This window comes from Saxophila tyrrhenica (genome assembly GCF_035928015.1).
Source record: "Saxophila tyrrhenica strain CCFEE 5935 chromosome Unknown scaffold_2, whole genome shotgun sequence".
Classification (NCBI taxonomy): domain Eukaryota; kingdom Fungi; phylum Ascomycota; class Dothideomycetes; order Mycosphaerellales; family Extremaceae; genus Saxophila; species Saxophila tyrrhenica.
In genome coordinates this window covers 1,204,992-1,221,078 of record NW_027041734.1, presented here as the reverse complement: position 1 = coordinate 1,221,078, position 16,087 = coordinate 1,204,992, and the positions used below count along the sequence as shown (strand labels likewise).

The following is a 16,087-nucleotide window of genomic DNA, read 5'->3' as shown; positions in this document are numbered from 1 at the left end:
GTGTTGTCGTGAAGTTGCGCGTTAATGGCAGCAGTTGACAGCAGATGTCGTTGAAGCTGTGAGGCGCTGGCTCATGCCAAGCTGTGATTGGCCAGCTAAGCGAGGCTCGATTGGGCGATCATATGTCAAGACTCCGACTTTATGGAAGACTGCATCTCAACTTCAATACAACGATGAGGCCGACACAAAGATTACGAATGCCCTTGGGCAGGTATGGTATAGTCTCATACCACGGTAGAATAATGCTGACCATACCCAGAGCCCCTCAATCATCCTACTACGACCAACAGAACCGACCCGGCACCGCCCTCTACCGCGCCCGCCAACCCTACCTCGTCAAGAACGCCATCACGGGAGTGTGCATAGTCGGCTTCGTCGCCGCTGTCTGTGCGTCGAGAACACCAGAAAGACGTCATGGTAGAAGTATTGGGGCTGATGAGAGACGAGCAGATACGTTCACGATCAAAGCGATCGGACAAGACGACTTCTCCGACGTCCCTATGCCTGATGCACCAGCGCAACCCGCCCATGCGCCGCATATGAGCGCAGTACATAGCGCTGGGAAGTCACAATGAGTAAGGTGGATCGAAAGGCGTTTGAATTGGAGGTATGATGTGCTACGGTACCAGCATTTGGCGGCGTTTGAGAGTCGGGACAACGTCGGGTGAACGTTGCTTTCATCAATATGTGTTATATAGCCCTGTAACGCCTCCGCATCAGACATTGCACGTCCTTCGACAAGATCCACAGCTTTATTGTGCAGCTGTGAGCTGGTGGCGGTGGCTGTGCAAGCTCAGCAAGGCTCGCTGAAGTATTCTTCAACCCTCCACGAACTTGAGTCGATTGTCTTTCCCAAGGGTCAAGCTACATCCATGGCGAGTACTGACGTGCTAATGTCTCAGTCTACAGAAACACCGTCTGGTTCTGGCGACACCAACGCTGCGCAGGACTTCCAGCACACACCGCTCGAGGATGCCGCCAAAGAGATCAAACTTCTCCATATACTACCGGAGACTACCACTGGCCATCTCAACTTCGAGCTGCACGCCTACCAGCGCGATGCGGCACCTCCGTACGCCGCCATCTCCTACGCCTGGGGAGAGCTGAAGTACTGCAAGGCCATCACCATTCAGCACCGCGAATTTCGGGTAACGAGCAACTGTCACTACGCCCTGCAACAGATCGTACATCAACACCTCGCATCGCCGGAGTACGAATACTACTGGATGGACTCGCTCTGCATCAACCAACAGGACAACGAAGAGAAAGGCATCCAGGTCAGGTTGATGTGGGAAACGTTCTCGGAAGCCGCACATGTTTTCTCCTGCGTCGGTCCTCGTGCGGACGACAGCGAATACTTGTTTGAGCTGCTACTACAAGCCTGGCAGTCCGCTCAGAAGATGACAGGACCTCTGGCGACCACGATTCGTGCCGCCTTCGAGCTGACGATCTATCGTAATAGTAGGTCGACCATTCCGCACGTTTCTCCGTTTGGATTAGGCCGCCGTGCCGATGTTGCTCTGGATCCCTTCGTACATCGTGCGTAGTGGCGTCGCCTTTGGATCGTCCAAGAGCTCCACGCTGCTTGCGCGATCACCCTTCTTTGTGGGATATGTCCACATTCGCAACTTCCGGTCGTCGTGGTTACAGCGCACCTCGGCTCACAACACAGTGGGACCTTACAGAACATTGTGAAGGAGGGTCCCCAAGATGGCGCTCCTCGCGTGGAAGTCTGTCTGTGCGGCTCCCGCCATGCCGACTGGAGTCGTTGGACCAACATAAGTAACACTGGGCGCAAACTATGGGTCAACCATCGGTGGGAGGGCTTCCTCCAGTATGACCACATCTTTCTTGCCTTCGCTCGCTTCGAATGTTCAGACTTCCGCGATAGGCTTTACGCGCTACTCAGGCTCATTGAGTGGCCGAAGTGGATACGCTTTGACATGAAAGCCATCGAGCCAGATTACACGATTTCAAGATTCAGTTTGTTGCTACAATGGGCGACCTTTCTGCGCCGGAAAGATGGTTACAGCCGACATGGATGGAGTCTTGCTAGTTGTGTCATTGGTCTCATGGAAGCGCTGGAGATGGACAGCTCCGACCACGAGCTATCAGGCCTTGTGCAATCGAGACTCGCGAGGGATGCGCGGCAGTGGCAGCGGATGGTAGCAGGCACGAAACTAGTGAATGAGTGGGGTGGACCTTCCAGATACGAACCCGAACTAAGGACTGCGACCATGCTAATGCTGACGCCGACATCTTGGAGAGCAGTCTTCCGGGGAGAAGCGGACCGTGGATCGCTCTTTCGTGCTGACTGCCACGTCGAGGTGCATCCGAACAAAGAGTCAGGGAAGACAGTGGTCGTTGAAGCAAAGGAAACTCAGGACGAAAGTGGGTACTGGCTCTTCAAAGGGGGAAAGAACGAATTCCGGGCAATCTGTGGTCTTATCATCACTACTCTTCCTCTGAATACTATCACCCCTGCTTGCTTCGACTGACACACATGAAATACCCGGCACATGGCCATCCTGTAGCTACGTTGATCCGACCGGATGGGGAGCCATGCGGGAAGGTGCACATCGATCCGATGAGGTTGAGCTGGTTGGTAGTGTCCTGGTAAACATCGACAAGCCACCGCGGTGCAAGTTCGGTACGTCTCCCACGACCGTTATAAACTAGACGATGATCAAAATCACGCATCTGCACTGGCGGATCTAGACATTGCTTCGAAGTTAGCCATCTGGACTCGCAGCAACGGGCTCGCGGAACGATTGAAGTTGTCCCAGTCGAGAGGACTTCACATCTCCGTAATGCTGTGGGGTAGCATGGTGCTTTGCAGAGTCTCAGCCGAAACCGTCAAGTAGGGGCAGGGCCGGTCGAATGAGCTTCTGGGTGTCACGGCCCTTAACACCTCCTCGGACGAATGCACGCAGTACTCTGTCATCCACGGAACTTCATTGTTGATGAACGGAATACGACGGCGACCATGGGAGGCTCTGTTTATCTTGTAACTTGACGTACCGGTACAAACACAGTACCGGTTATTGCTTACGAGCGCCGCGACCAGAGCTGGGACGTCTTTGTAGAACGCACTGCGATTCTGTCGCAACAACAAGTGGGCACTGGCAAAAGCAGATGGGGTAGATGGACTTTCAGAGGAAGATTCTAGGAGCAGGTAACGGATGGGTCGGTCGTCATGAGCCTTGCTGGCAGGCTGCGCGATCTTTGTGAGGACCTCTTATTCGTTATCATGAGCCTTGCTGGCAGGGTGGGCGATCTTTGTGAGGATCTTTTGTTCGTCATTATGTCGATTGTTCGAGGAGATGTGGTTCGCATCAGGCAGGAGTATCTAGGCGATAGCAAGGACCGCGCAGCAAACATGGCGACCAGTACAAGAATCAATATGAAGTAGTAAGATCCCCCTTCCCACCCCTCTCAAGACCACATACAGCAACCTGACCTGATATAGCTTCAACTCATGAGCGTACAGTATACTTGCGCGCAGGGCAACTAGCCCGCCACATAGCTTTGTCGAGTGGACAGTTCCATCCGGACAAGTGACCGTTCATTTGCATGTGAATATATTGCGGGCCATACCGCACCTCCTACCTCTTTTGGACCAGGCCCTTCCAGTCCCTTCCTTCACAAAGTTCACCTTCGATACGCCTTGCACCTTGTCACCCCCCTTCCTCACCACACCGCATCTTTCCTGGCATCCTTATACAATTCACAATGCTCGGACAGTTCCCAACGTTCGACGACGGCAACGTTACGATACGCCTGCATACCGACAGCACCCTCAGACTGCATAGCCAGATCCTCGCACTCCATTCCAAATGGTTTGAAGCGAATCTCAGCAAACGATGGACTGGACTGCGGGAAGGTAACTCCCCCGATGCCGCGACCAACCAATTCGCCTACCAGCTACGATTCGATGAGGACTCCGCGCTCGCTATGTACGTTCTCGAAAGCGCCTGTACAGAAGGTGAATTCGTCGATGGCAACGTGCAAGTCGACGAGGAGCAAATGTCAGAGGCGGAAGTAGAGCTGTTGGTCGGGCGGCGCGCCGTCATCAAGGCACACTACGACATGTTCCGGCTCATGTACCACGTCCCAGTGCACACGGTATACAGTCTTGAGAACAGCTTCGTCGAGTTCTTCGAAAAAGACACCCTTGCGCAGCATCAAGTCGGCATGGCGTATAGCTGTGAACACATCTCGGGACCATGGATCGATAAGAGCTTGATCGAACATCGGGCACCGATCCTAGATGCACTGTCGTCGCAGTCCCGTCGACATGCTGGAGATTGCGGTGACGTACAAGTCGAGCTGGATGTTCAAGGAAGCAGCCGGTCATCTCGTCGGCACAAGCAATCAGTCCTGGGTAGATGCGCAAGACCGCCTAGTCGAACTCAAGCTGGGTGATCTGTTCGGCAAGAAGCGGAGCGAATTCATCTCGAAACTCCATTCGACAGATTCAGACCTCTTCAGAATGTCTGTCAAGGCTTCGCATCTCGGAGAAGAGCCCACGCACGCATTCTTCCGGAAATGGCTGGCGATCAAGCTCAACACACACCAAGGCCAGCATTTCCTAGGTGACAGGTACTCAGAGACGTACCGCAGGATCGCGCAAGAAAAGTACGAGGGGAATTCGGTCGATGTCGAGTATGCTCTGGGAATGTACCTGCAGTCACTGTACGGCACCTGGCATAGTAGCGGCGACATTCGGAAGATGTTGGGGTCTCTTCACAAAGTGGCCAGGCATGCCAAAGGTGTTGTAGAGGGCATCGTGCGCAGCAAGACGGAGATTGAGGGTCGGAAGCCGGATGGATGCTCGGATCTCTTCTGTGCGCTGACTTTCGTAGAGATCAAGGATAAGGAGCTTCCTTGGATGCGGCTTGTTAAGGAAGGTGGACGTTGAAAGGATTGAACAGTAGCTCGATAGCATCTCCCGAAGGGCTAAGTTCACCATCGAGCATCTCCTGGTCACAACTACGGCTGCAAAGTACGTTGGACCTGGAGAGTACCGACCGCTGTTGTATGGCGGGATCTTTCGCAGGCACGTTCTGTGGATGAAGAGGGAAAGAATTCTGCTGGAGAGGAACGTTAGCGCCAGCAAAACTAAGCACGTCGGTCCGTTGAGTGGGCAAATGCCGACAAAGGAGGGAGCTTAGATTGAGGACAGTTAATGGGGCTCACAGGCTGAGTAGACTATGAGCATGCTGCCCACCAAAATGACTAGAGAAAGGACGTACCAATTTAAGCCAACTCGTGGATCATTGATTGCTCGCAAATGTTGAATCGCTAACCCCAGGACCACCGCCTAAGCTTGCGCCCGTTGACCATCATCTTGTAGAATCGCCAAATCTATTCATCTATGCATGACCATTCGCAAGCCCACTGGCCAGCCCATTCGTGATCTTAGGTCCAACAACCGCCTTCTCTATTGCTTGGAGCGCATCCGCTACTAGATCGTTACCATCCTCCACACCACAGCTGAGCCGTACAAGATCATCGAACACGCCAGCAACCTCCCTCTGTTCCTTGGGAATGCCAGAGTGTGTCATGCTACTCGGCACTTCGCACAGGCTCTCCACGCCACCGAGCGACTCGGCCAGTGTGAAGATCTGTGTCTCCTGGCAGAAGCGCTCGGCTGCTTCTTGACCTCCCTTGAGCCGGAAAGAGAGCATACCGCCGCCTAGACCGTCTCGGTGCTGCTTCAGCGCGATCTTGCGTTGCTTGTGCGATGGGAGACCCGGGTAGTTGACAGCCTGAACATTCGGTGACCGCGAAAGTGCTTCCGCAACCATCAGACCGTTCCTGCTCGCCTCCTTCGCTCGCAGATGCAGTGTCTTGACACCTCTGTGCGCGAGCCAGCAGTCAAACGCCGAAGGTACGGCACCAATGGCATTCTGCAGAAAGCTCAATCTCGTCCACAGCTCCTCCGAATTGAAAGCCGCCACCCCCATCAAGACATCGGAATGCCCGTTGATGTACTTCGTCACGCTGTGCACCACGATATCCGCGCCATGCTCGAGTGGGTTCTGGATGTACGGCGAGAGGAAGGTGTTGTCCACTACAACCATTATCCCGCTGCGATGCGCGATATCTGCCACCGCTCGGATATCCACAAGCGACAGCGTAGGGTTCGAGGGCGACTCGATCCAGATCAGCTTAGTCTCCGGTGTGATCAACTCCTCGATATCCAGCTCGATGGACGGTGTGAACGTCACCCGCACGCCGTGCGCCGAGGCGACTTTTGTGAAGTATCTGTGTGTTCCACCATACACGTCTGAGACAGATATGACATGGCTGCCAGCCGCTAGACTCTGCAGTATATTTGCTGTCGCCGCCGACCCAGAAGCGTACGCCAGCGCATATCGTCCCCGTTCTAATGCTGCGATCGCCCGCTCAAAGTTGAGTCTGTTCGGGTTCGATGATCGCGTGTATTCATACTCTCCAATCGGCTTGCCTACTGAGCTTTGCGCGTATGTTGTGCTGAGGGAAATGGGTTCTATGACCGCTCCTGTCGTTGGGTCTATGGGAGACCCCGCATGGACGGCGAGGGTACCGAACCGGTGGACTGGCGATGGCGCGCGCGGTGGTGTCTCGATAGGGTGGTCGCCGGGGAGGCTCATGTCAGGCAGACTCGTGGTATGAGCTGCTTGAAAAGTGAGGTGGCGGTATGCTGGCTACAGTGAAGTCAAGCGGTCTGTCGATGGTATGCGGGGGGGGTGGGTCGTGGGGAGTTCGAGTCCGAGGATTGACAGTTGAGAGGACGTCGCAGGTCGAGGATGTCTTTGTAGTAGATGTAGTGCGAATAGGATGGGATTAGATTAATACGTGATCTAGAGACTTTTCCTTAGCAATCGCCTCAATTGCATAATCAATCCATTCTTTTGCGTTGGACATTGCTGGATTCGGGCTGGCGTGAATGATTTGCTGCAGGCACAGCGATCACGACATATCGGGCGGATTCAGGTCCGTCGCTTTGTTGCTTGAAAGATACTCGACAACGACGGGACTGTTGGAAAACGGATACATGGCTACAGGATGGATATTGGCACTGATTGCGTCGAGAGCCTTGCGCTGTCAAACTACAACTCGACAACCCGTCAAACTATTCCCCAGATCCCCACCACAGATCCATGCTGATAATGTTTCCCTTGAGTCCTTGTACGGCCCTTCGAACCTCCTTGTCCTGCAAGAGACAGCCTGCACACGTCGGAGAAAAGCAAAACAACAAGGAGCACGGCTAGAAGACGAAGAAAATGCAAAAAAGAACACCCATGCTTTAGCCACTCATTCTCATCACTTCATCTGTGACTCGGACTCATGTTGAAATGTCGAAAGCATTAGCCAACTAACCGATCGCTTGCACTGGCAGCACTACCGGGTCATCGTTGCCAACTCGCTGTCCCAGGTCTGCCTCAATTCCTAATGAAATTGCGACCGAGCTGGTTGAACTGTCGATGAGATTTGCGGGCCAAGAACAAATGGCCACTAGGACTCGCATTTGATTCTTAACGTCCAGAATTTATGAAAGTAATATAATCCTTGCTGTTGCGCTTCCGAGGTTGGGCCGGGGGATGAGGTGAGGTCGTGAGTGGTTCTTTTGGTTGCTTCTTTGGCCACTCGCATGGAGTGATACTGTTGATTGGAGAAACGGAGAACTTGGAAGGTGTTGCACGAAGTGAGTAACCTGCCTTGAATTTTTGACTTCACTCCTTGCGACAACATCAGAGGCGGCCTCTGCAGTGGATCAAACCACGCGGCATGTCCTCTCCCTTCAATGGCGAGCCGGTCCCAGTCACGTTCCAGCCTGCGAAGGCTCTTATCAAGGAGGCTCTTAGCATCCATTGGGACCTTCTCGTAATGCTCCCTTCTCTCACGGTCTCGAGTATGACGCGCTGCTTGGCAAGTCCTGTGCAGGAGTGTTTTGATGGCCATTACCTCCAGTCGTGTGCATATGTGAGGGACCGTGAGCTTGGAAGGCGTCATCCGCAATGCTTCCTTGATGAGCGAATCACCCGATGGTCTTCGGTGGCACATCACTCATCAGGTAGTTTACCGGTAGCGCCAACAAGCTCCAGCTCTGCCTTGTCAATACGTTTCAGCAAGAACGAAAGAGTGGCATCCCTTGCCTTCTCCAGCATCTTTAGCCGCTCCAGAGGCAGGCTTGTGTAGTCCATCAAAGGCTTCACATCCGCCGCAGGTTGCACATCAGGAACGGGTTTTCCATCCGCTTCTCCACTATCAGGCGCAGCCTTTGCCTGCTTGACCTTCTCCTCCTTCTCCAGCGCCAAAGTCCTGAGCACAGCAATGCTCTGATCCCGCTCAGCAAGCGTCTTGACAAGCCTCTTCGTTTCCGCCTCGTCAGCCTCCATCTTGCGCTTCTTCGCTTGCTCCTCTGCCACAGAGTCCTTCCACTTCTGAACAGCTGCCCTAGCACAAGTCTCAATATGCTCAAACCTCACCGGACCAAGCAGCACACCGCCATACCAGCGCGCCACGACACAAGCTCCCATGACCTGCATCCCATCCAGTACTTTCTCTACCTTCTTCCCGGCATACTTCTCCCCATCATCGTCGTGGTCGGTCGTGTACTTCATGCCGCCCGTGATAGACTGCTGGTTGCTCTCGCGTCGCCATGCTAAGATCTTGTGGCTTGCGCTCTTGATCTCGTCTAGCGATTGTAGTTCCTTGGGCTTTGAAGTGGGCGAGAAGAAGCCGACGAAGGTTGACGAGCGGTCGTCGATCGGAGCAGAGCGGAAGATGGGCGCGGAGTCTGCTGGCTCTTCGGAGCGTTTGCGCTTTTGCGACATGGTTGTTGTTGACCTCACGAGCCATCAGCGGCCCTGCGGTGTAGCGACTACATCTGTGTTAGTGATTGTGAGCGAAAGTGAGGTTGTCCAAAGGAAGTGATGTTTCCGGCTGCGCGGGTGCCTGAGGGTCAAGCAATCACGTGCACGACATTCCGCCGGGTTGCTTTGGTTAGCATCATGTAAGGTTTTCCTCCGGGCATTAAAGGCATGTCATCATCTCTCGCTGATCGGATGAAGCCGGCGTCGAAGAAGCAGGCTGTTCGCGATTCTCTAACCACTAGTTGATTCCTCCAGCAGCGCATAGCAGATTCAATTCTCGTTCAAAGACGAGCTATTGGGTGCCCAACATGGCCGACTCACAAAAGATCGCAAAGATTCTGGTCGAAAGCATCTACAATGCTGGAGTTCGAGTCGTCTTTGGCATTCCTGGTATGACATTGATCATAGAACTAGGACGGAAGCAAAGACTAACGCTTCAGTAGGCGCAAAGATCGATGCCATATTCGATACGCTCTCGGACCATCCGGAGATCAAGTTGATCATCTGCAGGCATGAACAGAACGCGGCCTTCATGGCTCAAGCAGTCGGCCGTATCACGGGCATACCAGGAGTTGCCATCGCCACCTCTGGTCCAGGCGCCGGGAACCTCACTACAGGCCTAGTCACTGCAACGACCGAAGGAGACCCAGTAGTAGCTCTGGTAGGCTCCGTACCGCGACTGCTCAACACCAAGCATACGCATCAGTCTATGAGGGCACTGGATATCCTCAGTCCGACGGCGAAGTCGGCAGCGAGCATCGATGTCGAAGACCAGGCGGCTGAGGTGATACTGGCAGCTTTCCGGACGGCGAACTCGAATCCCAAGGGCAGCGCTGTCATCTCCATACCAATGGATGTTGCATCAGGAAGCTCGAAGATCACTGCATTCGATCCACCAGCCTTTCATGGACCACTGTTTGGCCCTTCTCAAAAGGAGGATGTGCAGAAGGTTGCGAAGATGATTGACAATGCAAAGCTTCCGGTTCTCTTCCTTGGCCAGAGAGCCAGCAGTCCTAGAATCGTGGCAGCTGTGCGTTCAGTGCTCAAGAGACATCCCTTCGCCGTAGTAGAGACCTTCCAGGCCGCAGGTGCGATACCAGAAGATCTGGCGAAGCATGTCTTCTTCGGCAGGGTTGGACTCTTCCGCAACCAGACCGGCGATAGACTACTTCAGCAGTCGGATTTGGTACTCACCCTTGGCTACGATCCTACAGAGTACGACGCCAGTTCTTGGAACCCGAACGGAAAGCTGAACATTATCCACATCGACTTCACTTCTTGTGACTACGGGGCGTACTATCATCCGAACATGGAGCTACTTGGTTCCGTACGGGAGAACATCCTGGCCATCTCCGAGGCAGTCACGCATGTCACAGACCCAGCACAAGACGAGTTCTGCCAGGGCTTGAGCAGAGAGCTCATCTCATGGCAAAAAGATCTCGACAAGACTACCGGCGAGAAGAGCCTGGTGCATCCCTTACGCTTCGTTTCGGCATTGCAGAAACGAGTGTCAAAAGACACAACAGTGACCTGCGATGTCGGAACCGTCTACATATACATGATGCGCTACTTCTTCGCCTACGAGCCACGAAAGCTCTTATGCTCGAACGGCCAACAGACCCTCGGTGTCGGAATGCCGTGGGCTATAGCGGCATCGCTTGTTCAAGACCCACCCTGCTCGGAGAAGGTCGTCTCCCTGAGCGGCGACGGCGGCTTCATGTTCTCAGCACAAGAGCTCTCAACGGCTGTTCAGCAAGGCTGCAACATCACGCACTTCATCTGGAATGATGAGCACTACAACATGGTGGAGTTCCAGGAGGAGATGAAGTATGGGCGGAGCAGTGGCATCTCGCTCGGTGGCGTCGACTTTGTCAAGTTTGCCGAGGCCTTTGGCGGTAAGGGCTTCAGGATCCATGATAACTCCGAAGTCGAGTCGGTGATGGAGCAGGCTCTGGCGCACAAGGGGTTGAGTCTGGTGGATGTGAGGATTGATTATAGTCATGCTAAAAATTTAGCTGGCAATCTCATCCAGGACTCCGTGGGTTGAGGAGGCCTAATGCAAGGGAAAATGGACCGGCTGAGCTCCGTTCATGAAGGAATGTAGCAATCTAACCCTCCACTTCTTTCACCCCAGCATCATCCGTAACCAGTTTCGCCGCATTGAAGTCATCGCTTGTCGGCAGCTCAACATGCACGTTCGACGCCACTGCCATCTGCATCTCCACGTTCTTCGCAGTTATTTCTAGCACATGTCCACCAGCTGTCCGGTCATTCGTGATGAAATGAAGATGCTCACCCGCCACACCAAAACCTTGCCAGTTCTTCGGCGTTCGGAATCCAATAATGGTCCCGTCCACATTCTCATACGTCTCCACAGACTGCTTCTTCCCCAGCTCCGAAAGCGGCTGTCCCTTGTACTCCTGCCCGCGCACGGTTCGGCATTTCAGGTATTCGAAACGGCCATTGATCCGGTAGCTCATGAACAGATTCGCCGCGTGGTCGTTGAACGTGTTGAGAAGGGCATCGATGTCGTTCTTGTCGTCAAGTTGAACCTCCTTGGTCTGCTGAGAGACGAACTGCGTGCTGACAGCGAACGGTATCTGGTCTGTCTCGTCTGCTTCGCGGATGTTGCCTTCGGCTTGCAGTTGGTAGACTTTTCCGTCCAGGAATAAGAGCTCGCCGTTCATTCGTGCGAAGGTGCCGAGGCCTTGGTTGCCTTTTGATGCGAGTTTAAAGACCGATATGCCGGTTTCGCTAACGCCGTCCATCAAGGCGTTGAGGAGGGAGTATTGGTAGATGTGGTTGTCTTCCATGATGTTTTCGTTAGGCCAGGTTTGACGTTAACCAGATTCAGGAGGTCGATGGTATGACGCTCGAGAACTTCTCACAGTGAGCAGCAGAGATATGGAAGAAGGCAAAGATACTAAATCGGAGAAGGAACTATGAAAGGAATGTTGCACTCGAAGATGAAGTTGTGTTCAAGCCGTAAAGTTCCGTGAGCAGAAGTCCACCTTAGGAGAGGTGGGCTGTTCTCGCGATGTCTCATACGTTGGACATGAGAACCTGAGTAGTTGTGTTAACGTCTCGTGTCGGCATAATTGAGCAGCAGCATGCCGTATGATCGAAGGGTCCAACAGGTCATATCGCGTTCATGTGTCGTCAAAAACCGGGACACATGAAAATGGTCTGTGCGTCGGGACGCGCCGCTATGCCGCCTCGCATATATTCTGGGCGCTTCTCTAAACCTCCCACTCATCATTCTTCACCAACCTCTGCACCAACCTGGACCACTACAGAGTATAGCAGGCATCAGCTACAAGCAGGTGAACTAACGACCATAGCATGGACGAAGACACTGCAGCGCTGCAAGCCAGGATCGCGGCCTTGCAAAGCAAAATCAACAACCACAAACAACAGCATGTGCCGCCCACCGCGCCGTATCAGCAGCACTACCAGCCGCACCACCCACACCCCAGCCCGTTCCGCGGCGCACCTCGTCTCGCACCCTACGGCCGTGGACGCGGCGGTGAAAGAGGTGGCTTCACACCTGTGAAGAATCGCAAGCTCGTGCTGAATGGTGCGAACGCGCCTGCAGCGCCCGTGGTAGGCCCTAAGGCCGACAACCTCGTGGCCACGCATCCTCATCAGCTCGTGAACAAGGATGCCCACAACCGTCGCCTGCAGCAGCTTCGCACCGCTAAGAGACAGAAGATCAACCAGCAAGAGCGCACCACACTCAACCAGCACACATCCAGCGAAGGCGGTCGCGAACTCACTATCGAAGGACTGCGCTTCCAGCTCCGTGAAGACGGCAGCAAGCTCGTACGAATCTCTGGTAGGTCCAGGCATGTGACATTCGGCACTACGAAGCTAAAGATTACAGACACCGCTACCAACAGTATGACGACGCCGAAAATGGTCAAGGTTGCAGACGTCGCATTCTACCGCACCAAGGGCGGCAACCTTGTCCGCGCCAATGCTATCAAGGGTCTTGCTAGGTACTCCGCCATACTTGCTAGCCGCCGGCAGAAACACGACTCACGCATTGTGCCATCTAGGACCTCCAACCCCGACACGAAACGCCAGTGCGAGCATTTCACGAAGACTGGTACCCCAAAACCCTCACGGCACTGTTCAGGCTTGATCCTACTGCGGACACCACCCACGAACATGACCGTATCCACTAAGGCTTGTTCAAAACTGACACCCATCGCAGGTAAATGTCCCTTCGGGCGCTCGTGCCACTACGCCCACGATCCCGAAAAAGTCGCCATGTGCCCGGCCTTCCTCAAGAACAAATGCACCTCCGGCGAATACTGTGACCTCAGCCACGTCATGTCTATCAACCGTGTGCCGGCGTGCATTCATTTCCTCCGTGGCAACTGCACGAATGATGCATGCCGCTACCCCCATGTTAACGTTTCCCCTTCAGCTCCTGTCTGTGCTCCTTTCGCACGTCTCGGTCATTGTGCAAACAATGACTGCGACAAGCGTCACGTCTTCGAATGCCCGGACCTTGCAAATAAGGGCGAATGCTCGGACAGCAAATGCCCACTTCCCCATCCCGTTCGTGCTCACGTACTTCGCAAGGCTGCTGCAAAGCAAGCCAAGGTCGGCTCCGAGGAAAAGTCTGACATCTCGAGCGATGAGGAAGATGAGGAGGCTGAGGCTGGCTTCGAGGACATCGACTCCGACGAAGCTGAAGACGTCATTATGGGCAACGGCGACAACTACGGCCACGAGCTCACCCAGCAACAAGATTACGTTCCCTTCTCGTAGACCCATTCGGTCATCTGCAGCATTGCTATGGGCTCTCCCAAGCAGTAACGGGCATCTCGGAATAAAAGAGGATGGAGTTGGGATGAGATATTGCATTCAAGCATGGCGTTAGCATGAGATACCCACCTGAGGTCTGCCTGGTGCTACTTCTGTGGCTAGAAGCATGAATGTATCGATAGGAGAGAAGAATGAAATTACAATTGCATGAATGACTGCCTTCAGCTCCTTCTCGTTCCTTGCGGTCCTGCAGCAATCCATAGCACTTGGCAGGCCGTCAATCCGCAGCGCGCCGTAACCACTTGGCTCCAACACTCAGCCTCAACTGAGAGCGATTATAATTAGGAGTCTTCGTAGTATACAAGAGGCTACCTGCGCAAACGGCTGCTCTTTGCGAAACGTCCGCATCCATACGGTAGGCTTCACATCTTTGTTCTCTACTTCCTGTCAGCACCTTCCACAAGCTTGCGGCACGACCAATAGCACCAAGGAGGCTCCCTTGACCTCAAGACCACGATGCCTGGACTAAAAGACCTTCTGAAGAAGAAAGAGAAGATTGCGCAGGATCCAGAGCCAGTGTCCTCATCCGCACTTGCTGTTCCAGAGTTCAAGATCATAAGAAGCACCACAGAGTCAGAGGAAGTTGTACAACCACCCGATTTCGAAGACGGAGCAACACCTAGCAACGAGAAATCACCGAAGTCGAAGGAGCGGAGACACCATCTAGGGTTTAGGAAGTCCTCGAATGCAGATGTCACGAAAGACCCTACAGCGACGCAAGAGCGGCAACTGCCCATACGCCCAAAAGAGGAGCGGAGAATATCGGGCAGGCTACACTTCCACAGACCCTCCCAGTCACGATCGACTTCTGAGACGAGCGTAATCCTACCACAAGATCTGCCAGATGCGCCGGACGCTGTGGGCTACACGGAGAAAGCGCGAGGGGACATCAACGAGCAGAAAGAGTTGAACCAGCATCGCGAAGCACAATGGGAGAAGCGGGCTACGATACTCGCACAGAGTAATCCGCTACTTGAGCAGCAAGAGAGACAGCGCATGGAGCAGGAACAACAGCAGGCAGCGGAGAAGAAACGCGCGCGATCTCGAAGCCCTAGCATCTCAGACCGACGCGGCGACGACGACATCCAAGAAGCCATCCGCCTGCACGAAATCGGAGAGCTCAAACTCTCCACCGCCATGTTCGGTCGCTTAGGTGACCCGACGGGTGCCAACAACGCTCTCGCCCAAGTCCTCTACGGCCTCGCCTTACGGCACGGCTGGGGCGTCCCCGTAGAGCCGGAGAAAGCGATCCACTACCTCTCCATGGCCGCCTCGAACTCAGCATCAGTAGAGAAGATGGCGCTCGAGAGCGGGATGAAGAAAGGTGGTGCGGCAAAGGGGGAGTTGGTTCTTGCCATCTTTGAGCTGGCGAATTGTTTCCGGCACGGATGGGGGGTGAAGAAGGACGCGGTGGCGGCGAGACAGTATTATGAGACGGCGGCGAATCTGGGGGATACGGATGCGATGGAGGAGGCGGCGTGGTGTTTGATGGAGGGGTTTGGAGGGGCGAAGGATAAGGTACGTACTGATTTCTATCCATTCTATCACCACATCACCATTTCCTATCCTGTCATTGATCATGTGAACGGCGCAAATGCAAGACCGATGATGCCACCTCCCTCCCTATCTCCAAAATCGATCGCAACATCGTCTCAACAACCTCAATCAAAACCCGACAATCCTCGCCTTACTAGTCGGGCATCAACGCACCTCACTTCACCTGCATATCCGCCCCCAATCCCCTTCCCGTCCCTCCACAAAGCAAACAATCACCACGACAAGGCTAACACAGCTCCCACCCACCCACAGTTCAAAGCGGCGCAATACCTCCGGCTCGCCGAAGAAAAGGGCCACAAAACCGTCGGTAACTCTTGGTAAGCCTCTCACCAATTCCCCCTCTCCCCACTCTCTCCACCCTACCCACTTTGGCTTCACGTGCGCGCGGGTCGAAGCTTTGGTTCGTCGAGACGCGGTGCGACACGCGGTTGTCGCGGTATTGATATACCCTGCGGCAAAGGGCCAGATGCACGTCGGCTGCGTACCTGCTTTGGGCGAACTTGTTCAGTGGTTCGGCGAGACGCAGCGCGCCTCGTGTGATGGGCTGCAGGGTTTTTGGGCACAACATGCGCGAGAAGTGGTTTCTGTTTGTCGTATGTGGGATGCTGTGCTGATTACGATGATGCGACAGGATTTGGAAGGATAAGTATAGTCCGAAATAGCGGGAATCGATGATGGGGCCATGGCGACACGCTGGGAGCATGGCGCTTCTGGTTGAGAGGGTTGGGGATGTGCTTATGATTGAGGATGTCATGAAGAATGGAGTTGGGAGTGGAAGTCTCGACTTCGGGTTCAGTGGCGTGTACAAGAGCTATCAACTCAGTCAGCTA

At 54.1% G+C, this 16,087-nt stretch overlaps 8 protein-coding genes across 8 annotated transcripts; 5 read left to right on the top strand and 3 right to left on the bottom strand.

Annotated features, from left to right (window-relative positions):
- Positions 1 to 173: 173 nt before the first annotated feature.
- On the top strand, positions 174 to 1,547 carry LTR77_001584 (uncharacterized protein; the record flags this gene model as incomplete). Its single annotated transcript, XM_064798846.1, has 3 exons — positions 174 to 211; positions 260 to 548; positions 903 to 1,547. 3 exons carry the CDS (start codon positions 174 to 176, stop codon positions 1,545 to 1,547), a joined length of 972 nt encoding a protein of 323 aa, XP_064663173.1.
- A 2,185-nt stretch (positions 1,548 to 3,732) lies between these two features.
- LTR77_001583 (uncharacterized protein) lies at positions 3,733 to 4,921 on the top strand (the record flags this gene model as incomplete). Its single annotated transcript, XM_064798845.1, has 2 exons — positions 3,733 to 4,199; positions 4,288 to 4,921. The coding sequence occupies 2 exons, from the start codon at positions 3,733 to 3,735 to the stop codon at positions 4,919 to 4,921; spliced, it is 1,101 nt and encodes a 366-aa protein (XP_064663172.1).
- Positions 4,922 to 5,375: 454 nt separating this feature from the next.
- CYS3 (cystathionine gamma-lyase cys3) lies at positions 5,376 to 6,638 on the bottom strand (the record flags this gene model as incomplete). Its single annotated transcript, XM_064798844.1, has 1 exon — positions 5,376 to 6,638. One exon carries the CDS (start codon positions 6,636 to 6,638, stop codon positions 5,376 to 5,378), a length of 1,263 nt encoding a protein of 420 aa, XP_064663171.1.
- Positions 6,639 to 8,051: 1,413 nt separating this feature from the next.
- On the bottom strand, positions 8,052 to 8,825 carry LTR77_001581 (uncharacterized protein; the record flags this gene model as incomplete). The annotated part of the gene is made up of 1 exon (XM_064798843.1): positions 8,052 to 8,825. The coding sequence occupies one exon, from the start codon at positions 8,823 to 8,825 to the stop codon at positions 8,052 to 8,054; it is 774 nt and encodes a 257-aa protein (XP_064663170.1).
- Positions 8,826 to 9,172: 347 nt separating this feature from the next.
- LTR77_001580 (uncharacterized protein) lies at positions 9,173 to 10,911 on the top strand (the record flags this gene model as incomplete). The annotated part of the gene is made up of 2 exons (XM_064798842.1): positions 9,173 to 9,254; positions 9,308 to 10,911. 2 exons carry the CDS (start codon positions 9,173 to 9,175, stop codon positions 10,909 to 10,911), a joined length of 1,686 nt encoding a protein of 561 aa, XP_064663169.1.
- Positions 10,912 to 10,972: 61 nt separating this feature from the next.
- On the bottom strand, positions 10,973 to 11,677 carry LTR77_001579 (uncharacterized protein; the record flags this gene model as incomplete). The annotated part of the gene is made up of 2 exons (XM_064798841.1): positions 10,973 to 11,106; positions 11,161 to 11,677. The coding sequence occupies 2 exons, from the start codon at positions 11,675 to 11,677 to the stop codon at positions 10,973 to 10,975; spliced, it is 651 nt and encodes a 216-aa protein (XP_064663168.1).
- A 529-nt stretch (positions 11,678 to 12,206) lies between these two features.
- Positions 12,207 to 13,643, top strand: LTR77_001578 (uncharacterized protein; the record flags this gene model as incomplete). The annotated part of the gene is made up of 3 exons (XM_064798840.1): positions 12,207 to 12,699; positions 12,748 to 12,972; positions 13,081 to 13,643. The coding sequence occupies 3 exons, from the start codon at positions 12,207 to 12,209 to the stop codon at positions 13,641 to 13,643; spliced, it is 1,281 nt and encodes a 426-aa protein (XP_064663167.1).
- A 513-nt stretch (positions 13,644 to 14,156) lies between these two features.
- On the top strand, positions 14,157 to 15,578 carry LTR77_001577 (uncharacterized protein; the record flags this gene model as incomplete). Its single annotated transcript, XM_064798839.1, has 2 exons — positions 14,157 to 15,218; positions 15,510 to 15,578. The coding sequence occupies 2 exons, from the start codon at positions 14,157 to 14,159 to the stop codon at positions 15,576 to 15,578; spliced, it is 1,131 nt and encodes a 376-aa protein (XP_064663166.1).
- Between the last annotated feature and the right edge of the window lie 509 nt (positions 15,579 to 16,087).